Genomic DNA, 26,133 nt, shown 5'->3' with positions numbered 1-26,133 from the left:
GTCTATACTTACATATAGATGGTACAGAATTCCCCGTTAACAGATTTTTCACATGTAAAATGAAATACTTAATAGTCTTACGAGTGTTGTACTATATACTTCATTATCTACACAAGGAACTTAACGTGTTGACAGCATAGGAAAGTTTAGACAGATTATAGTAAGTAGAATATTTTCTTTTCTACAACTGATTTACAGCAATGCTGAATGGGAGCTTCCAGTACACATGTATGGTTTACAAGTTAGCATCAGTTTAAATAACTCCAGCTTCCTCTAGGCTCTCCTGACTTTAAGGCTTGTAACATCTCCCCATCCTCTTCGGTAGGAGAATTACCTACTCCTGTCTTCCTCCCCCAGACTTTATTTCCAAAGAATTCAAACTTATAGAAAAGTTGAAAGAATAGTACATTGAGCGTCCATCCTGCACCTAGATTTTTTTTTTCCCTTTGGATTAGCCATTTGAGAGTAAGTTGCAGACATCATGGCCCTTCACCCCCAAATATTTCAGCATCTGTCTCCTAGGAACAAAAACATGCTCTTATTGATGGCTGTATAATTATCACACTCAAAAAAGCTTAACCTGTTTACACTACTGTTATCCAAGACACAGTTCATGGTCATCTTAGTATTATCCTTTATTTACTTCTTCCCAACCCAGGATCCAGTCAGAGATCACACACCACATTTAGTTGTCATGACTCTTTAGTCTCATTTTTTCTTTTTCTTTGTCCTTTCCCTTTCTTTCTCTCTCTCCCCACTCTCTTCCTCCTGCTTTCCCTTTTTTTCCTTTCATGACATTGACATCTGTTTAGAATCCAGGCCAGTTCTTTAATTACCTACTCTTGAAGGAAACATAACTAAGGAAATAGGGGGTCTGCCTTATAAAGGTTTGGCTTTTTTCTTTCTTTTTCCTTTTAGCCTCCATGATTTCATGGCTTGCCGTGAAGCCTCTAACGAGATGCCGTATACCTACTGGATGCATAAAATACAGGATGGTTTTTTCTTCCTGATAACTTGTGTCCTGATAGACTCTTCCAAAGGCTCACTCCTCAGGGCATTCCTGGGACTGAGGAGCAGAGCTAGTGCACTTTCAATAGAATGGCAAGTGTCTCTAGGAATTGCTTTCAATATTGACAGGCCTTGTTCCCTATCCAACTTCCCTGTCCATACCAGTAGTGAATACCTAGCTAGCATTTCTTAGATTTCAGTTGGTTCAAGCAGTTGCTTTGTTTCCAGAGCTTTCAACTAAGTACTAACCTTTTATGTAAAGATAAAAGTAGATCTCTTTCTGGGTCATTAGAGCTTTTCATTCATGAAATTAATGTTTCTTATCACTATCACTGATTACTCTTAATATGAAAAAGTTTGTCATTCCATTGAATCTCTAGGTCTTGGGAGTAAATTTTAGGGTAAGTTAGAAAAGATGTGGCAGTTTCAGTGTGGGGGCAGTGATCTAAAATGAATGGATTGGTATGCTTTAGCCTTTTTAATAGTAATATACTCTTCTTAAAAGCTATAAACAAGAGAAAGACAAATATTCAGAGTTAAAGTTGGGGGAAATCTTTCTCCATTAAAGATCCTGGCCCAATCCCAAAGTTTTATTCAAAAAGGACAGTTATTGGGACTTCCCTGGTGGCGCAGTGGTTATGAATCCGCCTGCCAATGCAGGAGACATGGGTTCGAGCCCTGGTCCAGGAAGATCCCACATGTCGCACAGCAACTAAGCCCGTGCGCCACAACTACTGAGCCAGCACTCCAGAGCCTGTGAGCCACAACTACAGAGCCCATGAGCCACAACTACTGAAGCCTGTGTGCCTAGAGCCCGTGCTCCACAACAAGAGAAGCCACCACAATGAGAAGCCCGCGCACCACAACGAAGAGTAGCCCCCGCTCGCTGCAACTAGAGAAAGCCCGTGCGCAGCAACGAAGACCCAACACAGCCAAAAATAAATAAATAAATTTTTTTTAAAAAGGGACAGTTATTTTTTTCCCCTGAACAAACTCTTTATTTTTTTAATTGAAGTGTAGTTGATTTACAATGTTGTGTTAATTTCTGCCATACAGCAAAGTGATTCAGTTATATATACACGTTTTTTTTTTTTATTTTTTGCGGTACGCGGGCCTCTCACTGTTGTGGCCTCTCCTATTGCGGAGCACAGGCTCCGGACACGCAGGCTTAGCTGCCATGGATCACGGGCCTAGCCGCTCCGCGGCATGTGGGATCTTCCCGGACCGGGGCACGAACCCGCGTCCCCTGCATCGGCAGGCGGACACTCAACCACTGCGCCACCAGGGAAGCCCTACACTCTTTTTTAATATTCTTTTCCATTATGGTTTATCATAGGATATCGAGTATAGACCTCTGTGCTGTACAGTAGGACCTTGTTTATTATATCCATTCTGTATATAATAGTTTGCATCTGCTAACCCTAAACTCCCACTCCATCCCTCCCCCACCCCCTTCCCCCTTGGCAACCACAAGTCTGTTCTCTATGTCCGTGGGCCTGTTTCTGTTTTGTAGATAGGTTCATTTGTGTCATATTTTAGATTCCACGTATAAGTGATATCATATGGCATTTGTCTTTGTCTTTCTCTTTCTGACTTAGGTCACTTAGTATGATAATCTTTAGGTCTATCCATGTTGCTGCAGGATAGTGATTTTTTAAAACGTGATTCCCATGTCTCCTTCATGCCTTCCTACATCTCTTCTCCGCAGACTCTCTTTGAATTTCAAAAGTAGCTGCTATCTTAGAAGACAGGAAGTCACAGATATGTGGTGGGCAACAATGAGACGGCAGTAAAAATCGACTCAGTTATCTGGTGTCTAACTGTTCAGCTTGTCAGAAGGTAGTTTCTCTCACTTAAGAATGGGAGCTTTTTCCAGCCACAGATTTATTTTGCTTCACGATAAAACAGAGAAAATGAAGTCATATAAGCTTCCTGAGACGTTAAGAAATATGGTCTCTATTCCTCTGCAGATAACAAACTAATTATCACAAAAGTGTTGGTTATCATTTAAGCGGGAAGTATGATGTTTGACATAATACATAATTTCAGCATCTGTTGTGCCGTACTTTGGATTGTAAATCCAGACTAATGGGTCTGTGGAACTGTTTAGACCCTTTCTTATTAGATTCCCTTGCCTCTTAGAAAAACTTGCATATGAAAGATTCAGTTGATTTGGGCGTTTTGCATTTAATAACACTTCCATCCTGAAACTAGTGTGTACTAAATGTCTACCATATGTTGAGTAATTTTATGGAATTCACCAAACAATCCTGCAAAATAGTTATGTTTTTCCCCTCGCGGATAAGAAAACTGAGGCTGAGAGAGGTTAGGTGATTTGTGCAGGGTCACACAGCTGATGAGTAGAGAGAAGACAGGCTCAGGTCTTTCCGACTCAGTCTCGACCCAGTTTGTCTTCTCAAGATCAGAATAACTGCCGTGCTAGTAACTGCCCGGAGTGCTCTGGGAACAGGAAATGGAGACCAGCCAACCTGCAGTCCCAGTCTTGCTTTTCACTGGCTGCCAACCATTCTCAAACCTTCCTCTCTAACCTGGCTCCCTGGCCAGGTCTGAGGCTCCACAAGTGAACACTGTAGTAGTTGGCTTGGCCTCCGACCCCAAAGTGAAGGCCGAACAAACCAGGCTGTGTCACGTGAGAGCTCTTTTTCCCTGGGCTAGAGGGACGCCTGGATCTTTCCCTTCTTACTCCTACAAGCCCAGAGGTGAATGTCAGGTCCTAGTATCCCAATGGTCCATGGAAAAGCAAGAGGGATTGCTCCAGTGTCAAAGGCCAAGCTGGTCTAGGCTGCCCTCTCCAGCCCTTCCTTGTGGAGGGAGTGTGGGTACCAGCCCTAGGCCACCTGACCTTGCCAGGGAGGCGGGGGCAGGAGGAGAATGGAATCCCAAGTGAGGGGAGTGGGCCTTCTGGCACTTTGGACCAAGGAAATATCCTTGCCCTTGATCCTGACCTGTCCTGGGGAGCGGAATTGGTACAAGAGGGCTGAGAACAGAGAGGATCATGGAGCTGAGGGACCCCTGAAACTGCCAGACCACACCCCTCCTCTTTGAACAAGAATTGTTTCCTGTGATGGATATTTGATGTTTTTTTCCCTTTTGTGAAAGAGGGATTTAAACAAAAGAAAAATTGTTGCATTCACGTTCTCCTTTTCCCGAGGCAATGCCCGTGTTTAGTTGTAAAGAACATATATATTTATGTGGGCATATCTAGATAAATATTTAGTATCTACAGAAACCTGGTAACTTTTGATGATAGAAGTCCACTTTTAAAAAAATTGTCTTAACTGAGCAGTTTTAGCAAGCTTAGTCATCAGTGCTCAAAGTGTTTGTATTTGTATCCAGGGATGATAAAAGAGCTCAAGGATGAGAAGGAATGTGGTGTGGGGAGGCGATGGGATGGGGAACAACTTTCTTTACCATAATGAAAATTTATCTGTGTGGGAACTTTCGCTTTGAATATGAATCAGAGGGAGTTCGTGCTTTGAGACAAATTTATGGTTAGCGGTAAGATAAAAGCACGTTTTAGTGCCTTATTTTTACTTAATAAATCTTAATTACTTTCTCTCCATAAATTAAAGCATTTACCATGCTATATCTTAATCATCAGGTTTGTCATGTATAGCATTAATTTCATAGAGTAATTGCCACTTGGGATTTTTGTAAAACATCACCTTAGAGTCTTTGTTTGAATGATCCAGTGGAGTTGCTAACTGGATTTTCAGTGAGTTACACTAGTCTTGTCATGTTGCCTCAATTTTTTTAAGGAGGTACTGGTACCCACTGGACTAACTTTGGGTATCATGTTACTGTTGGGTCACCAGTTGAGGGTAAAGGAGGAAGGGGAGAGAAATGGTGTGAACTACAAACTATTTTGAAGACTATGCAGTTTTACTCCTTTGAAGTATATCACAAAATATTTCCTTGCATAGGTCCCCAAGACTGACTTCTGTGAATTGATTTATTTGTAATTTGTAGAATTTCACGTAAATGTGCTAAAGTCCTAGGGAATGTTTTATTGACTGAATAAGTTATGGAGTCTTCTTCATTCCGTGAACTTACTTAGCAAATCGTTTCCTAATAGTCAATGTCACCTTAGAGTTCGGTCCAACCCAAGTTGAGTTATCACAAATCCTCCTTATAAATTAGTAACATTTCATAATTCTTGGATACCAGTATGTGAAAAAGGAGTCCACAAGATTTTCATTTGTATGTTGATTGGATAGACTTGAGAGTGGCATCGTTTGATCAATTAGATATTTAACAAAAGAAGGAGTCATAGAAGTGAGTATAAAAATGGATGGGATTTGCTGTGTGGTCGTGGCCTGTGTTCCTCAGTTCCTCGCCTCACCGTTCGCCCACTCTTTTGAGTATCACTGCAGGGGGGCAGGAGGGCGGGCGGGGATCGGGGGGCCATGTGCTCCCGCAGGCTGACGGTCCTAGTGTTCCCCCAACCCACCCCCATCAGCTGGCTTCCGACTGGTTGGGCGGGAGGCTCTGATGAAAGACTGGAGCTGGGAGGAAAGAAGCAACAGGGAATTTCTCCTTCCCTCTTCCTCTGTCAGCATCACAGGTAGTGGAGAAGTCATGTGCACTGCTTCTGCTTCTCCCCACCCAGCCCCTCCATCCCTGGGGTATGAGTGTCTTCCTGCTGCTGAGGATCTTCTAAGTTGCCTTTTTGACATCCTGGCTCATCTGTCATCTGTGTAATAAGGTCTCTGCATGAAATCTGTTCTATTTTACATGCTAAGAGTGGTTGCTTTTTCCTGACACATTTTATAGAACAGTTTTGCTTTTATTTCATAGCTTATGGAGTTTGGGATGTTGATAAAGGGAATGCTAAATTATTCATTACCTCAGTTAATGTTTAATCAGCTGGTTTGCATTTGGTAATGGCTCAAAGAAGATAAAATGAGTTGACTGCCCTCAGGGAGCTCAGCCTGGCTGGGGAGCCAGTGCTTTTCCAGAGCGCACGGGAGCTGAGAAGGAGGGATACCTACGCTGAGGTACCGCTGGGTCAACCGGGAGTCTTGCCAGGTGCTAAGATCTTGCTCAAGTGGTTGAGGAGGAAGGGCGTTCCCAGCAGAAGCAGCAGTTTGTATGAAAGCATGTCACGTGCCGAGCTGCATAAGCATCTGTCGGGCTAGGGGTAGTGGAGGGAGAGGAAGCCAGCAAGGTGATGATGGGCCGAGTCACAAAAACACTGAAGACTCCACCGAGCACTTGAGTTTATCCTTTCGGTGGTGGGGAGGAGGGAAGAAGGATCTTCAGCAGGGGAATTACATGAACAGATTTATCCTTTAGAAAGATCACTCTTGAATGGGTGTGGAGGAGAGATGATAGGGCTGAGGGTGGAGGCAGAGACACCTGGCCAGGTGGCAGGTGCAGAATTCTTGATTGGACGGGGGATTGTTTGAATGGAGGCCTGAATTAAATCAGAGGATTTGGGAGGAGGGGAAAAATCAAGACAGACTAAGAAAGTAGAGTATGAATTACTAGATTATTTATCTTGTATGTGCTGGGAGTTGTCATTAAATGGTTAAACGATGGTTGTGCTCAGAGATCAGGAAATGTTTCTTTGGTTAGGCTGAGTAAGTCTTAAAACTCGAAGACTGCTTCTCATATTGTGGTCACAGCGTGTCCTTGGAGGTCTCATGATGTTTCTGGGCTGTTTATGCTGCCTTATGCGCTGGATGTATTTTAGGTTCCACACAAGTTACGGTTTCAGGACTGCTTATTTTTCAAACAAGCCGAACAAGTGATGATTCTTTTTCAAGACCATTCACTACCCCCTCACCCTGTATCCTTTTTCTGGCCGTGATCTGCCCAGTCTCTCTGCTGGTCATGACATTTATTGGCTGTCTCATCTCCTGCCTCTGCCTCTCATACCTTTCTTAACTTCCGATTAAGGAATTAGCTCTTCACTTATTCAATAAATCGTTTCACAGGTACTTTTGTCTAAAGGTTTCAGAAGTCGAGCGATACAACATCCCCTGCTGATTGAGAAAAACTGTAGGTCCACTCACTCTCCAGCTCCCACATGCCAGAGCCTGTGTACAGAGTGTTCTACAAAGTTCAAAGAACACGAGGCTCACCCTCTAAGAGCTTGACATCTGAAAACAAGACTATGCAGGTAGAAACTGGCAGGAAGAAAATACTGGAAACGGAAGGGTTTGGTCTGAGATGCTGCTGCAGAGTTATGGCCTGAAGTTAGGGTCTTGAGAGCTAACACTAATGCACTTCATTCTTTGAAGGCTTACGATGAGTGTAGCCCAGAGCCTGGGTTCTGGGGGTCTGACATCCTGGCTCTGCCACTTACTGTGTGTGTCGCCTTGGGCCAAGTTACTTAATCTCTTGTGTTTCCCTTCATTATGTGTAAGATGAGGATTGTAAGAGTATCTGCCCTAGGACCACCGAGGGGATTAAATGGCACGTGCGTGTGGTGTGCAGAGCACACCTCCTGACACAAGCTGAGTGCAGTCAGCACTTGCTGTTGATGGTTCCCAAATTCAGAGTGAGGTGTCCTAAGGCTCACCTGAGAGAGTTGTGCTTTGTGAGTTCCAAGAAGCATTGCTTTCCTTCCACACGAAAGCTGCTGGGGTTAGCCGTGAGCTCCTTTGTAGTCACTTTATGTTAATTGCAAAGAAAATTCTGTAACAGGCTTCTTCAGGACAAGTTAGTCTTTGGAGTTTTTGAGTTATACCTCTTTGATCATATCATACGTGATTGGTCATCACTTCAGGGCACTTCCAGAAATAAGTCTGAAGGCCAGCAGGTGGCAGGTAACACCTTGGAGCAGAGTGAGGCATCACTGCCTCTCTGAGACCCTCCGTGGATACCCATCACCTCCCTCCTCATTTGAGTTCAACACACATTGAGCACCGCTGCCTTTCAGTTCTGTATGAGGCTCCAGGGGTCCAAGGCTGAACAGACAAGTCCCGTTCTCATGAAACTTAGTTTAGTGGAAATATATGTAAACACATCTAATCCACTGTGATACAAGCACAAATGGAAGCATGTAGAAGGTCAGAGAGGTACATAGGAAGAAGCGTAAGGAACGTTGCACAGACTTGGTGACGTCTCAGTAGACTGTGAGTAGGAATAGGGCAAGTCAGCAATCAGCATGGTTTACAGGAGAACTGGACCGTGGGGTGGGATTGGGTGGGGGGATATGTGATAGGAGATAAAATTGAAAATGGAGGCTGGAGCTAGACCGTGTAAAAGCTTGGCCTTTATCATGTGGACATGGGGGCCGCTGAATGATTTTAGGCAACAGAATGCCATAAGATTTGCATTTTTAGCAGGATCATCCTCATGTGGAAGATGAACTTGCAAAGGATGTAGGATGTGCCGGCAGGTTCATGTCCTCAATGCACATTCATTGAGGCCAGCAATGGAGTCCTATGTCCCTCTGCATTCCTAAAGCCTAGTATTGTGTAGACACTGAAGACATTTTTTGGAATAAAGACAGCCCCAGTTGAAGTTTCCAATTCTGCATCCTCTCCTCAGAACATGCTGACCTGGACCTCCATCTGTCACAAGCAGCTTGACTAGGATCGCAATAAATTCTTTTTTCTTGGCATTCTTTTAACTGGCACTCTCTGTTTACTAGCCCTTCTGTGCAACTGTAGTGTGGTGATGATTGATGCTTATAATTCTGACCCTGAAGTGCTCCAAGCCGCCTAAATCATCCAAAAAAGATGAAAGTATATTCAATATTGCTGTAATGTTTGTGTGTTTTACCGAATTCTTATTCTTTGGAAATTGATGGTTTATCAAGTGCTCGTGTACTCATGTGCATGCAGGGGCAGTGAGAGTCTGTGATCACCCACGACTCTTCACACCCGCACAGCACCAGGCGAGGGGTGTTTATTAGCAATGCACACTCAGAAATTAGCAAGCAAAACAGACCTGGGCTCTCTTCATGCCTGGAAGGAAGAAGGTTGGCCCCAAAGGGGCAGACTGGACAGAGATGAGAGAGGAAGCAGTGGTTAGAAAACAGTGGGAGTGATAAAGCAAGAACTGGACAGCCAGCCAGTCGGGCAGTTTCCATGCACACCCATGCCGCGGCCCAGCCCCGGAGGAGTGGGGTTCGGGGCCGGGACCCCAGCCTCGGGTTCTTGTGTGCCGTGACCCGGGTCAGATTTTTGGGCTTGGATTTGGCAGGCTCTTCCACCAGCTCTGTTTGTATTGCAGTAACAACTGCTCAGTAAAGTGCCAAACATTAGCAAGTGAAAACGTCAATAATTAGAGCATCCTGTTCACGCCGCACACACATCTTATCGTGAAAACCATTATAACTGCAGAGCTGACGATATTATTTGGCCCAGAATGAAGAGCTCCAAATGGAAGCTGTGAGATGGCTCCATTTTGTAACCCGGTTTCCAAAACCAGGCACGTGATGATGTTATTAGGAGGGAGGTTTGCTGTTGGCTTTTTCTTTTGGGGGTTGTATGTTGCAGTGAGTAGAGACACCTCTTACATTTTCTTGTACAGATTTGTTTTTAAAATCTGCGTGTTTGATCAACAAGTCCTGCCTGTGTCTGGGTGCCTGGTCCCCGCACCACAGGGATTCTATTCTATTTGTCACCCTCTGGGCAAGGGCACTTGCGGACTCTCGAGCTGGCTTTAACATTTTCTGCTCTGAGATTCCGGTGAGTCTCTTGGTCTCTCTGGGTCTTAGTTTTTTCTTTTTCTGACATATTGGAATAATACAAATTCCCTCTTTATAGGGTTGCTGTGGGGCTGAAATAAAACGGCGGATGTAAAAAAGCATAACTGGAAAGTCCTACGTAGATAATAACATAGTAAATACACTAAAGAACACCATAAATAGTCTAATAAAAAATAGAAATATGTTTCATCAGCAAGCATAATGTCCTCAAAACGTGCCCCGAAGCGGTGTGGGGAAAATGAACCATGTATTGAATTCCTGCTGTGGAGGAGGTTTGCCAGCTGTGACTTTGTCCCCTCTGCAAGGTAGACATTGAACCCCTCTGTCAGAGGTGAGGAAACTGAGGCTTCCAGCCCCACAGCTGCACATCTACACAGCGGCAGTGGGGTCTGGACCTGACTCCAGAGCTGAATGCTCTTCCTTCTCATCTCTAGTTGTCTACCTCATTCCAGCTACCTACCCACCCGCAAAGTGCTAAGAGCTGTTTACGTCCCTTGGGGCCAGAAAGTTGGCCAGCCCTTTCTTGGTCTTTTGCTCCTGAAAGCGGGACAGGGTGGGATCCAGAAGGAGCTCAGGAGCCCCAGGAGCCCTGGAGGGACGAGCAGCTTGGGGAGGTGAGGGGGCGGGGCACGCTCAGCCTCCACTTCTAGGGAATCAGCCAGGCCTGGACCGAGAGTAGGAGGCAGGAGTGCGGCATTTCCCAGCCCTTGAGGAGATGGCTGCAGTCCTGTCATTTCCAGAACGTCATTCTTTCTGTGTCACAGTGTCTCCCAACCTCACCGAGGTTGTTTGGAGAGCTGCTTCTCAAACCCTCCTCTCAGGAATCAGTGCCTCCTGTGTGTTCTGAGCGGCTCCTTGTTCTTCTAGCAGAGGCAGTGACAGTAAGTTTATTTCCTGTAGTAACCACTCTGCTGAGCTTTTCTGGGACCTTCCCTGTTAACTTTGATGTCATGTCAGGTATGGGTAGGGGGGAAGGACCCCCGATGTGGCAGTTACTAGGTGCCCAATGGGACCCATCACCACACACATCTTCTTTTTTATATAAACTAGCCCTGGCTCCAGATACACTGAGTCGGCTTGTAAGCCAAGCTGCCTACACAGAACCAGAGCTGATGCCCATCAAAGGGCCGGATGGCCATATTCGGGGAGGATGTCCGCAGGCGGAGGAGCGTTTGTTCAGAAGGTGGGTCTGAGAGGAGCCGCGTGTTCTGTCCCCCCAGGTCCTCAACAGGCGGTGTGTGGAAGCAGCCGTGATGACCGGCCTGGCCCTGGACTGCCACATCAACAGGAGGTCCTTGTTTGACCGGAAGCACTACTTCTACGCAGACCTCCCTGTGAGTATGCTCTGCCCTCCGTCCATCCATCCCCACCCATCCAGAGCTGGGGCTTAGCCGCGGGAGGGGGCTGAGCGCCTCTTCAGCCAGAGCTCCATCCATCCCAGCGGGAGGCCCCGCCCGGCCTGATGAAGCCAGTGCCCCCTGACGTTTACCAGACTGGATGCCAGGGTCCTGATCGCCGGCTCTGGCGGAACCTCGTGCTTCTGGCGGCTCGCTCCTAACTGACTGCGGAGGGGAAGCAGCCCGCGCTCTCAGGCTCAGCCCAGCTGTGGGGTTTGGTGCTAATTGTCGTTAGGACAGAAGCTACTTCCGTGGCTGATGCAGCAGTCAGTGCATCCTGTGGCTCTGGAGACAGAGCGAGAGCGTCCCTCTGTTAAGTTGGAGGTCCCAGTAACAGGACCGGCTCCTCTGCAGACATTCATGTCGTCCCCAAGTACTGAGTAAGTGGGCAAGAGCAAGCAGAAACGTGAACCGGAAGCCTGGACGAACGGCAGTAATTGGCCGAGCAGTAAACCCAATATTAACCTGCTTTTTCCTTAAAATTAGAAAGGTTTTTTCTTTAAGAGGAAAGCCAGTGTGAACTAGAGCCAATTTTTCATAATACTGAACGGAACCAAAACTGTAATGTCAAGTGTGTTTCCCAAAATAATGTTTGATTTGCTCTGAGCCTCTGATAGTAAGAGTGGCCCTTCTTGAGGCTTAGGAAATCAGTAGTGATGATATTGCTTCACGTTATTCTCTCTGAACTGAAGGCGGGGGTGAGCTGTTTTCAGCAGGTGAGGGCAGGAGTAGAATTAAATAAAAAATACAGCTGGAACCTGAATTCTCCAATTGCTGCTGCTTTTTCCCTCTGGCTGCCAGCCTTGTAGTAAATTCTACTGCTTGGTAGGGTGGAGAGAATTAAACTGCATTTTTTTCATCTTTTAAGAGTGATAACGAGTTTGGTTCAGGTGGGAGACTTAGCAATATGTGACTAAAATGAGATGTTTTATTAACTCTGGCTTTCTGGATTTTCTTGCCCAGGTAGCTCAGATAATCTGGAGGTCGTGTTGCCAAATATTACATGAGACAGACACACTTATACTAAAAGAAGATTCGTTTTTATCTAAATAACGTATTCAAATTAGTCCCATTTCACCAAGCATCTGTATTTTATTTGGCAGCCCTACCCAGAGTTTAATTTTCACAGATTGAGACTTCCTGTCTCAGCACAGAGAGCAAATTGACCTAATGCAGTGGTTCTCAAAGTGTGTTCTCTAGGCCACTAGCATCAGCATCTCCTAGGAACATGTCAGACATATAAGTTCCCAGGCGCCACCCCAGACGTGCAGTCAGAAACGCTTCAGATGGAGCCAGAAGATCTTTGTTTTGACCACTCTACCGGATGATTCCAACGCAGCTGAAGTTTGAACAATGCTGGCCGGGTAGCTAGGGGCGCAGACTCTGAGTCAGATCATCTGAGTTCAGATCCTGACATTGATACTTACTAGCTCTGTGGCTTTGGGCAAGGCCCTTCACCCCTCCATGCCCTGTAGCTCCTTCCTAGGGTTGTCTTGAGGATTAAATGGTGTGAAGTACTGAGAACCGTGTCAGGGGACACTAGCTGTGTCAGTGTCATTCTCTGTTCTTCCCCAGTTCTCCGTCCTGACCTGCCTTCTCTTTAGTGTGTGTTCATGCACATGTGCATTTGAAAGTAATTCTTCCTCCCCACTTAGAAGGTGGCGACGGAGCTCTGGCAACATCCATCAGTATTTTAGTACTCTGTGCTTTGCATTAGCCGGGCGTGAGTGTCACAGCATTTTCTGGCTCGAGGAACAAGGGAAGTCGGGTCAGGGAGGGCAGCTGACATGACTGGTGAGCTCGAAAAGCAGGAATGAATCCAGCTTCACCGCACTAGCAACTGGTGTTAGCTGTGCTGAGAGTAGATGGCAGGATGCTTAGCCAGCACTTCCAGTAAGAGGGTCTGTCAGGAGCCCAGTAATCAGTTGCAGGGCTGAGCTAACGAGCTTAGTGGAAACAATAGGTTCTTTTCTTAGAGGCTTCAGACAGAGAGATTATTGTTATTCCCCAGAATGGTACTCCCTAGGGAAGATAGGATCCACGTTGTTCACTGCTTCGTTATTGGGGGTGTGGGTTCAGGGATGGGGAAAGGGGCGTCCAGAGACGCCAGAAGAGGCCAGGCTAAATTACGGCCGCAGCACGTAAACTGATTTGTGTCTCCTTTTCCTTTTTTCCTTTTCTGTTCTGTTGTGGTTTTAAGTAAGTCTGTAGTTTTATGACATTAAAAGGAATGATCAACTAGTTCCCAGCTTTGACCTACAGATGAGTGACTCTGGCCCACATTTGCGTGCAGGCCGGCTACCAGATTACCCAGCAGAGGCTGCCGATCGCCGTGAATGGGAGCTTGGCGTACAGCGTCTGTGTGGGGAAGAGGTGGAGTCAGATGGTCACCAGGACAGCGGGGGTCAAGCAGATCCAGCTGGAACAGGACAGCGGCAAAAGCCTCCATGACAGCCTGCGGTCCCAGACGCTCATTGATTTGAATAGAGTGGGTAGGCTTGGAGAGTCCCCATTTTCCTTCCTGCCACTTCCCTTCCCCTCCAGAGTTTGCCCAAACCAACTGAGGAGACAGGCCCCGGAGCCTGACTAATGGCGATCGGAATATCATTGTTGGTGTTGGCAGAGCTGCTTAGAGAGCCGGGCTAGGACCGTGGTTTCTATGTGCTTGCAACTAACCCACCCCTAAAACGAGACAGCGTCGCCGCCTAGTCACAGACCCAGCAGCTTGACATCTGAAGCAGACATTAAAAGAAAAGAACCAAAGTTCAAAATCCAAGAGTGAGGGGAAAGTGAAACGATTCAGGGCCTGTCAGTGCTGCAGGGTTTTCCTAAGTTTCAGCCTGATGTATCTGCGGATCAGACTGGAGAGCTCCAATCAGACTGACTCTGCCTCTCTTTGGTAGGGGTCGGCCTTCTGGAAGTGGTCCTGGAGCCTGACATGTCCTGTGGAGAAGAGGCGGCTGCAGCCGTCAGGGAGCTACAGCTGATTCTTCAGGCCCTGGGGACCAGCCAGGCGAACATGGCAGGTAGCAGCCACAGTGCCCGCCTCTTCCCCATCTCCCTTTCCACTCCCGGGCTCTCTCCTCACTGGAGTCTTATTCTCTGCAGCAGCTACAGTGGGGTTGTTTGCATCCTTTGCTCAGCCTTTTCTACCTCAGGGTTTTGGGGTTTTTTCTTTAGAATTTTCCTTGAATTTTTTTCTGAGCCCCTGACCAAAAATAAACACACAAACAGTGGCCCTGCAGAGGTTCTGAGCCCAAGAGTGTGAGATTAGGAGTCCAGGGACTGGAGGTGTCCTCCTGGCCTCTTGCATCAGGACGTTGTGAGAATTAATAAAATAATGTGTTTGAACAGCTTCATCGTCCTCAGAAGACCCTGTGTTTATGCACAGTAGCTCTTAGTTTGTGAGTTCTGTGTGGGCAGCGCTTCATTGCTACTGGATGCTTTTCCTCTGGGTCTCTTTCCGCCTTTTATAGAATTTCCATCCATGTAAGCTGAAGCCAGATTGTATCGACTACAAACCAAGGTTATGATTTCACAAAACTTTAACTTTGAGATAAAGTCTGAAATTCAATAGAAATATAATAGGGAATTAAACAGAAGAAACAATGTGAAAACTTGGGATCAAGGAAATTATACATTGTAAGTGTTTGCAAATTGGATACAAAGATCACAAGTTTTGGTCAAACCCAGTTTCTTCATGAGCCTTTCCTAGCGCTGCTTTGCCCACTCTTACATCCCTGAATGCCCGTCTCTCCCGTGGTTTTCCCCTATTTTCTGTTCCCAGGGTCTTTTAAAAAACGTCTGCCACTCGCAGAGCACTCCCTGACAGCGTGGAAAAAGGGTGCAGGTTCTGCATCTCCAGTGGTTAATCCATCTCTCAGTCCAGTGGTGTACTAGTCAGGGTTTTCCAGAGAAAGAACAAATAGAATGTGTGTGTGTGCACGTGCGTGTGACATGTAAACAGATTTACTATAAGGAATTGGCTCATGTGACTGTGGAGGCTGAGGCGTCCCTGAGATCTGTAGTCATCAAGCAGCAGGAGAGTCAATAGTATAGTTCCAGCCCAGGACTGAAGGCCTGAGAATCAGGAGAGCCAAGGACATAAGTTCCAGTCTGAGCCAGAGTCCAAGACAAGACCAGTATCCCCGATCCAAGGCAGTCAGGCAGAGACAGCAAATTCCCCCGATGCCAAAAACTCGACCTCTGTGCGCTGGTGCCAAATCGAATCTCAGAGACAGAGTTTGGGGTGAAGTAGAAAAGAATAGCTTTACTCCTTTGCCAGGCGGAGGGGAACACAGTGGACTCATGCCCTCAAAACTGTGTGTCCCAACCCAGGGGGATTTGGTGAGGAGTTTTACAGCAGTGGTTCAAGGGCTGGGTTGCTGATAAGGATCAGGGTGTGTGCAGGGCCTGCATTCCTTTAATCTGGCCTCCTGATGAGCTTTTGTGGTTCTTGAGGCTATCACATCACGACCTTCTCTCTGGAATGAAGAATGCTTCATCAGGTAGTTAACATCTTCCATTTGTTGGAGGTTTTAGTTCTGTAAAGAGCTCAAAGATAGTGTTATGTGTATCCCTTGAGGGGGAACCAGGACCTGCCCCAAGGCTGCACTGTTGTTTCTTGACTGCTTCTCCCTTGTCTCTGCATCCCCTCCCTTCCCTGATTAGCAACTGTATGAACCTGCCCTTTGGAACTCAGGGAAGGTCATGGAGGCTGCAATCTGTTCTCTACAAACAAGAAACAGGGACACAGAAAGGCTTCCATGTCCAGGAGCCCCGCAGGGTCCTGCTTGGCTTCACCCCCACTCTGCCTTTTGTTCTATTCTGGTTTTCAGCGGATTGAAGGAGGCTCACCCACGGTGAGCAGGCAATCTGCTTTACTCAGTAGATCAATTTGAATGTTCATCTCATTCAGGAACACCCTTACAGGCACACCCAAAATAACGTTTAACCAAATATCAGAGCATCCCTTGGCCCCATCAAGTTGACACAAAAAATTAACCACTTAACATGTCACAGAGGGTGCCACTAAGTACCTTTGGTGGGGATGATTTATCTCCCTGTCGGTTTATCATACCATTTACCGACCATTTTGTCACACGTTTATTCACATGTTACAAAGGGACTTCAGAATTTGTAATGCCACATTTGTCACATAGGACATCTAATGGGCAACAAATTGTAACATCAAAGCCCTGGTACAAGTTGAATCTAGAGATGGAACTTGCCAATTTGCTCTCTTCTTTAAGCTAAAGTCAGGAAAAACACAGCCAGCCACATGAGTTTGAGTGGAGTGCTCTGTGCTAGAGCAAGAGAATTCTCCATTGTAGAATGGAGAATTGGCTCATGCTGTCTTTTTACCCACAGAATAGAAATGAAATATGGCAGATTGGGTAGTTATCCATTTATGCACTGTTGCTTTAAAAAAGTTTTATTATTCCATTCTTCTTCAAAATAACTGTGATTCCTACCAAACCTATGGAATAATAAACAGGCCACCTGTTAGCTGAGAAATAGTTCCATCGGGTCCTTGCCAAGAGATAAACCATAACAGTGAGAACTCATCAGGCAGTGACAGCTGAGAGGGTTCATTAAATCTCATTTGTTGTGACACTTTTTGTTGCTTTTAAATACAAATCAGACAGCTTTGCCTCCAGCACAGCAGCAGAGTGGCTGATGTTGTCCTGAAGTGCTCTGGGTAGTGAAGGTCTGCCTGGAGTCTGCAGGTGTCCGGCTTTTGGTGCTCTCAGCACATTATCAGCCCAGGCCCCTTTCCCATCCTTCTGTCCCACCACCATAGGCCACTGTGTCGCCATTGGAGAATGCAGCCTGGGAACCAACGGAAGGCTGCCCTGGAGAGCACCAGTGGACCCCCAGCGTGCTTTTGGAATGAAACTTAAATTGCTCCGGGCTGTGCTTCAGTGAGTTCCTGATAGTTTTGCTAATGAGCTAGACTAGCTCAGCTTGGGTTCCAGAAGTCACTTCCTTCTCAGGATGTTTGCCACTGTTGAGATCCTCAAAGCTGTCTGCTGAGTTGAATGTGTACCAAAGTATATAGATACGCTAAATGTTTCCAAGGTTGTAATATCTACCGGTTTGAACATGGAGTATGTGCTCATCAGTTCACTAAGCATTTTTTAAATTAATTTATTGTCTCATTTAAACTTTATGACATTCCTGAGAGATGGGTATTACTGTGCCTACTGTACAGGTGAGGAGTTGAGGCTTCCAGAGGTTGGGTTATTTGGCCAAGGTGCACAGGAAGTGCCCGAGCCCGGGTGTGTCTGACTTCTGGACGCCTTCCTTTGTAAGCACTGTCACCCCGCTTCCTAGTGCCAGCCATGACAGTGTCTCCGCTGCTGTAGATAACAACCTTAAGGGCTTCCCTGGTGGCGCAGTGGTTAAGAACCTGCCTGCCAATGCAGGGGACAAAGGTTCAAGCCCTGGTCCGGGAAGTTCCCACATGCCGCGGAGCAACGAAGCCCGTGTGCCACAACTACTGAGCCTGCGCTCTGGACCCGGCGTGCCACAACTACGGAAGCCCGAGTGCCTAGAGGCTGTGCTCCGCGACAAGAGAAGCCACCGCAATGAGAAGCTCACGCACTGCAACGAAGAGTACCCTTGCTTGCCGCAACCAGAGATAGCACGTGCACAGCAAGGAAGACCCAACGCAGCCAAAAATAAATAAATTAATTAAAAACAAACAACCTTGGGAGCTGGATTAGCAGAGTGTGAGTGCTGAGGACACCGCAGGCCCAGACCTGGGTTGGAATCCTATCCTACCGCCTCTAGCTATAGAAACTGGGCAAGGTATTTGACTTCTGTGAGCCTCCCTTTCCACACTTGTGAAACGAGTCCCTAAATAATTGTATATGGAAAGAGAAAGGAAGAAACCAAAGAGGAGAGGAAGTCATCCAAGTCATCAAAAAGAGTTGGGGCAGCAGGGTGGGAAGAGCAGGCGAGGACTGGCCTTGTGGAAGAAAACCTGGAATACCGTCTTGGACGTGTCAAGTGTGAATTGCCTAAAGGACGTCTAAGTGGATGTGTCATTAAAGCTCTGCTGTAGGGAAAGAACGTGGTAATGTGCATAAAACGTATCACAGGTCCTGACAAATAGCCTGTGCTCATGAAAGGTCAGGTGCTTCTATTGACAGTAGTAAGTAGAATCACCACTCATTGTGGATGAATAAACTTTGTGAAATATGTTGGATAAAATCGAGCCACATTATTTATTTTACCTTATTTTTTGTCAAACCCTGTTGTTTAAGTTCTGGAGAGTATTCGGTGATCAGAATGAGACAGCTTAATAGACTTTCTCACTAAATCATCAGGCCCCTGCTGTTGACAGAAATAGTTTTCTGCCCTGATGTTATATTTCTGGTGTGTGAATGTGTTTAAAAAAAAAAAAAAAAATGTGACTGCACCGTATCACTGTGCTCAGTAGCACAGTTTTTTCGTTTTGCTGTTACAAATCCCTCTACTTCTAGAGGGTGGAAATTGAGCTTGATAACGTTCTTGTGAAGGCCCTCCCCCAGTGTTGCAGAATGCATTGAAGCAAACGTGACTGTGAGGCTTTTGTGGACTTGAGGCAATTTACCTTAATTTGTTTAAAAGGTATTTTGTCTTCACTGGGTAAATGCCTTTTGTGAGTGTTGGATACTGTATTGGAATCCAGGCAAGGGAACTGCCTTTCAACACTGCAGGACACTAAATTAGTCCCCTCAGACATCTATGGAGTGCGGTCTTCTCTGGGAGAGACTGAAACTCATGCTTTATTCCTTTTCCAAATTAAAAGTCTAAATTGTGAAAGATGGTTTTATTTTTAAAAGCAGGAGAGGTCCAATTCGGGGTTCTCAGGGCTCAAAAAAAGTTCTCTCCCAAGTATCGAGGTTTGGCTGGGCAGAGCTCAGCATACTTGGGAAGTTTTCCTTTGAGCTGAATGGGCCTTTCACAGGATTCAGTAGATTAGTCCTATTCAGACAGAACTTTAGAACTTGTTGGGAACCTACTGTGAGACCAGTCTGCTTACTCGTGGCTCAGGAAAATACCAAGGTATGAATTTATCGAACAATTACCATGTGCCAGAGGCAGCTCTAGGTTCTGAACAGAGCAGTGAAAAGCACATTGTTTCTGCTACCTAGAGGAAATATTGTATTCATGAGGGAGACAAATACATTAACAAATAGAACAAAGTAGTTACAGTGATAAGTGCTTTAAGGAAATACAGAGGGTGCCATGATAAAGAATACATTGGATGGTGAGGGCCTCTGGAGAATAACCCGAGGCCCCAGCCCCAGGGAGCTAGAGGATGAGCGTCCAGGAAAGAGCCCAGGCAAAGTCCCTGAGGTGAGGAAAACGTACAGTATATGCTTGGAGGTAACACAGGTGGCAGAAGACCACTTTAGGGAAGGCGCGAGGAGCAGGGCAGTGTGGCCTCAGGTAAGACTGAAAAGGTCTGCGAGGGCTAGATCACCAACAATGATAACAAGTTTGGATTTCGTTCCAAGGGCAGTGGGAGGTCAGGGAAGGGCTTTTGAGCCAAGGAACAACATAGTCGGATTACCGTTTTGGAAAACCACCGCGGCTGCTCCATGGAACGTGGGTTTCAGAAGGGTATGAGTAGAAGCTGAGCCCAGTTCCGAAGCTTTGGCAGTAGTTCAGGTGGAGGATGGTGCTCTTCTGGACAGGGCTGGTGTCGGTGAGGATGGAGAGAGCAAGATGGTGGATTCGAGGTGGTTTTTAGAAATAACAGGATTTTTGTTAACAGGCTGGTGTAGAAGGCAAAGAGGCCGGAAGAAGTCAAGGAGGCTTGAGGAACGAGGTGGCGGTGCCATTTGCTGACACGGGGAAGATGAGGACAAAGGTGCATGTGTTGCAGGGGCAGATCCTTTAGTTTTGGAAACTGAAATGCCTGGGCCACCTCCACGTGGAGATGAAGTCAGCGCAGAGGTCAGTGTGGATGGAGTTCAGAGTAGGGTTTTGGCTGAAGAGAGAAATTCAGGAGTTATCAGAACTTGGATGGTGTTTAAGACCATATACATTTACAGAGAGAGTGCAGGTAAAGAAGACAGTCCTGAGTCTGGATGGGAACAAATGACACGGACATGGAAAGTGTCCAGGAGGTAGGGGCCAGCTAAGGGTGAGTAAGGTCACAGCAGCCGAGGGAGGAAGCGTTGGTTGGTAGGTCACATGCCGCCGAGGGCCGGCGTATCCAGTGAGGGGAAGACACAGCGTGTCCTGCATCCGTGGGATTTGGCAGCCAGGGGTTGATGGTGACTTTGACAAGGCGTTTTGCAGAGAGGTAGGGACAGAAGCCAGGCTGACATGGGTGTAGGAGTAAATGGGAGGTGAGCTCACAGAGATGAGACGCCAACAAACAAGCAGTACTTGTTTGAGAGGATTTGCTGAAAAGGAAAGCAGAGCAATAACAGCAGAATGATGAAGAGAGAACTGGGTTCAAGGGAGTGGGTCTTTGGGGTTTGTTTCTAGTGAGAAATACTGTTGATTATGGATACACATGCATAGAGGGAATGCTGAGGAAGAGGGTTAAGGAGTGCTGTGGGAGAGAGGAGAGAACTGAAGGAGTGATGTCTTTGGGAAGGCAAGAGGGGTGGGAGTTTTAAATCTGGGCTCCATTCCCAAGGGCCTTCCATCTGGTCTCAGAGAAAAGACTAATTCAGAATAGACTACAATCGTGTGCTCTACTGATTGCATGTGTTCTGATAGCTCCGAGGAGCCACCAGTGGAGGCCGGCCTACGGATGAGGGTTTCCAGGAGGAGAAGGTGGTACCACTTCTGTGGGACCTCGAAGGATGAGCTGAGGTTGAAGGAGGGACAGTAACAGGGATGACGAGGGCCTGTGGGCACCAGCGAGCAGACAGAAGCTTCCCTGATGGAAGGAGGCTTTCTCAGGGAATGAGCAGCAGGAAATGGGGGGTGCATTGGTCAAGACCAGACGAGGGCTCTTGCATACCAAGCAGAGGAGGTGGGATGACCCGGTGGGAGCCAGCTGTGCACTTGGTCAAGTGCTGGGAGTGATGCAACCGTCCTGTAGCAGGATGTGGCCGGAAACGAGCTGGAGCGGGGCGGGGCTGGAGCAGGAGGGGTCACTGAGTTGAAGGTCAGGATGGGATGCGGGTGCTCAGGCAAGGATGGCAGCCATGGGATTGGAGAGGAAGTGACAGCTCTGAGGGATGTTTGGGGGAAGGAACTGACAGGATCTAGTCAGTTAGACTACAAAGGGCCAAGAAAACAGAGCAGCAAAGGATGCCGCAGGGTTCCTAGACCAAGAGTCTGATGGTATCAGGAGTCGCTGGGACTTCTTGAGATTCAAGGAAGCACATGTTGTCCTAAAGGGGCTATGGGATTTTGTAGAAATGTGAGAGGTCCATTCTGGAGACATAGAGTAATTTCTGGGCTGAAAGGCACCTTTTCCCTGCCTGTCAACGTGGGTGGCCATTGGAGCGGCAGAGTGGGAATGACAGAGACCTGTTGCAAGGGTCTCTTTTTCTTGGCATAGAATATATTTGAGCTATTTTATTATTTTAATATGCTTTTGCTATGAAACCTTGGAAAAGAAATTGCTTTCTTCAGCCCGTCGACACATTCCTCTTTGGCAGATTCTTTTTTAGTTCAAAGACTTGCCTAAGAAAAATCCAGCATTTTGTCTTCCCCTTTTGTTCTGTTTTAAATATTGTAAGTGGAATTGGAGAACAGAGAATTGAGGCCTTACCTTGCAGGGTATAAAATGTGATGATTTCTTATCTTTATCTCTCTTTGGCTTGAGATTTTGCCTCCCTATCCTCCTCAAGAGCCTCTTGGCCCTCTCCATAAACCACCTGCTTCCTTAGGGATTACTGTTCCCAAAATGGGGCGGTGGGGGGGGGGCTTGCAGGGTCAGAGAAGGTCCTCCCAGGATGGGGATGGCCTCCTCTGAGTCCCTCCCCCACAGACCGTCCCCTTCATAACAGCACTGTCTGTCTGCTGCGGCAAACCCTTACAGCAGTCAGGAAGGATTCCGAGTCCTGTTTACGGAAGGAAGAGATCATTACAGTACCTGGAGGAAGGACGAGGGGAAAAGCCCAGGTTTCTGGCTCTTGCCCTTGAGCTGTAAATTCTCAAGGACCCTCTTATAAATCTCCCGGAATCTCTGTTGGAAATCCACATTCCATTGGAGAGCAGTGTAGGGCTATCACATGATCATTTCTGAAGCCTTCCCCCACAACCCAGCTCTGACACTTTGAAAAACACTTCGGAATAAAACTGCAGGGTAAATCTCCATTTTTAACAGTGTTGTTTTTCTTATTTGGCATGAAAGAAATTAGATTTCCCAAGCCAGTATATCCAGAATTTCTCCTGCATTCTGCATGTGCACAAGTGCACAGAAATATATACACACACACCCCTCAGATGCCTTAGGACCATCATTTTCGCAAGTGGGCAGAAGTTAGTACTTCAGGACCAACCTTACTTCCTCTGAGGTTAGGCTGCTGTAACTAAATGGCAACTAGAGTTAGCCGTTGCTTGTACTCTCTTGCCTTGAAAAAACCACGATTGCCTCAGAGAATTTCTAAAGTGTTGTCTTTTTTCTTTCCTTACAGAGGGCCAGTTGAGAGTGGATGCCAACATATCTGTGCATAACCCTGGGGAGCCTTTGGGCATTCGAACCGAAGTAAAGAATCTCAATAGTGCCAGGTTTTTGGCCAAAGCTATAGGTGAATGTCAGCTGTTACTCCTCATATACTTCTTTGTATCAGTTATCTGTTGCTGTGTAACAAGCATCCCCCCCCAACTTAATGGCTTACATAATAACATCTCAACTTCAGAGTTTTGTGGCTTGGGTGGCTTTTCTACTTGTGCTGCCTTGGCTCATTCATGTGGCTGTGGGGAGCTGGCAGCTCCGCTGAGATACAGGGTCCAAGATACCTCACTCACGTGTTGCAGCCTTGGTGCTGGATGTCTGCTGGGCTGCTCTATCCATGTGGGCTTGCTTCATTCACTTGCCTAGCCCAGCCCTTCTTATTTGGCGGAGGGGGCACCCCAGGAGGATGAAGGCAGATGCCTCAAGGCCTCTTGAGTCATTAGCTCTAGAACTTGCACAGCATCTCTTCCAGCACATTCCATTCAAAGCAGGTTCAAGGGGAGGGGAAATAGACTTCACCTCTATGGGAGGATCTGCAAAATCCTGTAACTCTGTTTTTCCATGTACCACATTCCTTCTGACCAGACCGAACTGTATAAAGTCGTATTTGTTCATTATAGATAGCCACGATTTGACCTAATTGGTCAGTATGTTTTTCTGCTTTTTACCGTTTTAACTAATAGATTGCTTGGGCCTGTGTAATCAGGTATTGGTCTTGTTTGTTCACATTGTGGATCTTTCAGTGTGGACAAATGTATACTAGTAGTTAAAATCGAACAGTTGAACAAGGTCAACATCTAGGGTGGTCCATAGAAGTTGATATCTGTGAATGTGAGGGGAAGACATCTCAGAGGAATGAAAATATTCTTTAAAACCAAAGGTATCTAGAGAGGAAGAGAGGAGGGAGGAGGTGGAGGTTAAGGTGCACCCTTCAGGGTACACAGAGAACGGGACGGATGAATGTGGAGTCACAGCCAAAAGGTTTAGCAGCATCCTGGGTATTAGAAGGAACACAAAAAAGATTTTCTAATCTTGTATAAAATTTTATTATCCTGAACCTGAAATGATCAACTAGCCTCAGTGAAGACACTTTGAGTCTACAAGTTTTCAGGAAAAAAGCATTAAAATGGTCAAGGGGATGACTTACAGGAGAGGAAGGTGTGGGGGAAGGTCCCCGCGTGAAGACAGACTAATGATGGTGGACTCTTCTGCCTGTAAAAGGAGACACAGTCCACATTTCTGAGGCCATGATAGGTTTGGGTTAGGGAAAACCCTCCAGCTCAGGTTTGTGAAGGGGAAGCTTGGAATGAACAGAAAGAAAGTTCTACTTCACCTTGTAGGTGATAAGTGTTCTGGAACTCATTCTAAGAGGTGGTGATGGGAACCTAAAAAACAAGATTTTAGGTAGATTCATCCCTGATGACTTATGATGGAGACCCCTGCCTGATTTTGGCTGTCCCTAACCTGTTATTTTATGAAGGACCCTTTGGAGTAGTCTGAGACAGAATTCTACCTGTGGTCTGACTCAGGCTGGAAGAACCGAAGCTTTACTGTTATGGGCTTAATTCTTCAAGCCTGTAATTTTTCTACCCCATGTTTCTCCCTACATCACGCCTTTTAGCCATCCTCTTCGTGTTGCTGCTTTTTATCAGCTATGATAAGAGTTTGGATTTGGGCAAGGGCAGGTGGTACATGTTGGGCGGGGAGTTGAGGGGGGAGGGGAGGCTAACGCTGTTTTCATAAGGAAGCTTAGCAACTGTGGCTGTGCTTTGCTTACCACTTCTGCCTTGTTGGGTGGTGAGGGAGTGTGGCATAGAGCAGTGGCTGTTCATCATTTGGGGTCATAGATCCCTCTCCATATTTTGGAGAGAGGGTCCAGAATTTTTATTCTGGACCCTCTCTCCAAAATATGTGCCTGTGCACACATGCACGTTTGCATATAATCTCAGGAGGTACTAGAACCCCTTGAAGGCCACCCATGGATCCTGGGATAAAAACTCTTGATAAGCAGCGATCTTAGATCTGGGGTCATTCTGCGTAGATATTGGTCCTAGCCCTGCTTCTGCCACGTTTTGTAGCCTGTACTGGGTTACGCAATCTCTCTGAGTCTGGGTTTTCTCAAAAAGTGAAGAAGCAGAGCTTCCTAAAAGGCCCTTTCTAGCATGATTATTCTATGACGGCAGCAAGAATAAAATATAGCATCTGTGGGAAGAATTATAAACAACTCCCTTGATTAGTTTTTGACATAAAGATTGAAAAAGATGTCTAATTATTGCTAAACTGGATGAAAGGGATCAAAATATGATACTAAACTATTATTTTTAGACTATGAAATTCAGAGGCAAATCAATGAACTCGAGAATGGAGGTAAAATCCTGAATGAAACTCGCTCGTTCGATTACAAGCTGGGGTGAGTTTGCATGACAGCATCTTGAATACAGGTAGGTGGGGCTTCAGTCTGGGCTCACCACAGACCAGCCATGTCACCTTGGAGAAGGTACTTAGCTTCTCTGCACTTTGGTTTCCTCATTAGTAAAATTAGGAAAATACGGTACCCTACAGGGTTGTGCTATGCCCTCTAGGGCTGGTAAGAGGTTTCACCTGACTGCCATCAGACTTGCTGAGTCTTAAGTCCTGGCACTTCCCTGGCTTCCAGCTTACCTCCTTTGTTCCAAGAATTTTTACTTCCTTAAATTCTATCAGACCTAAGTTCTGCCAATTTAAGCTAGAAGTGGAAGAAAGCTTAGAACTGGTTGTAGCGGTGTCTTTTTCTGTTTAGATATCTTTGAGTCTAACTTTCTGACTCTGAATTTTGAGGATTTTATACACTTAACAGAAGACTGGGGAAAAAAGCTCAAGAGCCTAGAGTTTGAGCTGGTTAAATGTTGGAAACGTTGAAGCAATTTCTTTTCTGTTCTTTTTCTTTAATTATCATGCTAAACATTTGTCTTTCTTTAATATTATTTCTGCAATGTATTCATGAAAGTGTCTCCCAAGGAAGGCTGAGGAGCTTGAATCCCCTGGGTTCCCTATTGGTAGGGGAACCCCTGTCTGCATCTACACTAGCTGACGCTGCATGCAGCATTTTTAAAATGTTTTCTCATTTAACTGTCACAGGTGCACCGTGCCGATGAGAGACAAAGAAGGAAAACAAGACTACAGGTGGTTACTCCTCTTGTCAAAACACCATTCTGTATTTGGGTCATATTCCAGATCCACTTACAGACCAACATAATGATCCTAGATTGCTTTTAGGAACCACTTTTCCTTGTTGTTGTCGCATAATGGAAAATCTAGGCTTCCTGTTTTACGTGTACACTGAGAGGAAGAGTATTTTCTTGATTTGGTAGCCTTGGAGTACCTTATTTGACAGGATTCAACAGCTGGAAAACACTTGT

General features: G+C 46.2%; 1 protein-coding gene across 1 annotated transcript in view; it reads left to right on the top strand.

The window, feature by feature from the left end:
- Nucleotides 1-26,133, top strand: part of GATB (glutamyl-tRNA amidotransferase subunit B) — a 76,641-nt gene that overhangs the window by 20,135 nt on the left and 30,373 nt on the right. Inside the window, exons 3-8 of the mRNA XM_004263631.4 lie at nucleotides 10,915-11,028; nucleotides 13,385-13,583; nucleotides 13,995-14,117; nucleotides 22,695-22,808; nucleotides 25,061-25,145; nucleotides 25,853-25,897. Of these exons, the coding sequence (XP_004263679.2) occupies nucleotides 10,915-11,028; nucleotides 13,385-13,583; nucleotides 13,995-14,117; nucleotides 22,695-22,808; nucleotides 25,061-25,145; nucleotides 25,853-25,897 (680 nt within the window). The remainder of the gene's footprint in view (nucleotides 1-10,914; nucleotides 11,029-13,384; nucleotides 13,584-13,994; nucleotides 14,118-22,694; nucleotides 22,809-25,060; nucleotides 25,146-25,852; nucleotides 25,898-26,133) is intronic.

Source organism: Orcinus orca, chromosome 4 (genome assembly GCF_937001465.1).
Source record: "Orcinus orca chromosome 4, mOrcOrc1.1, whole genome shotgun sequence".
Lineage (NCBI taxonomy): Eukaryota > Metazoa > Chordata > Mammalia > Artiodactyla > Delphinidae > Orcinus > Orcinus orca.
This window is presented reverse-complemented; position numbering and strand designations above follow the sequence as displayed.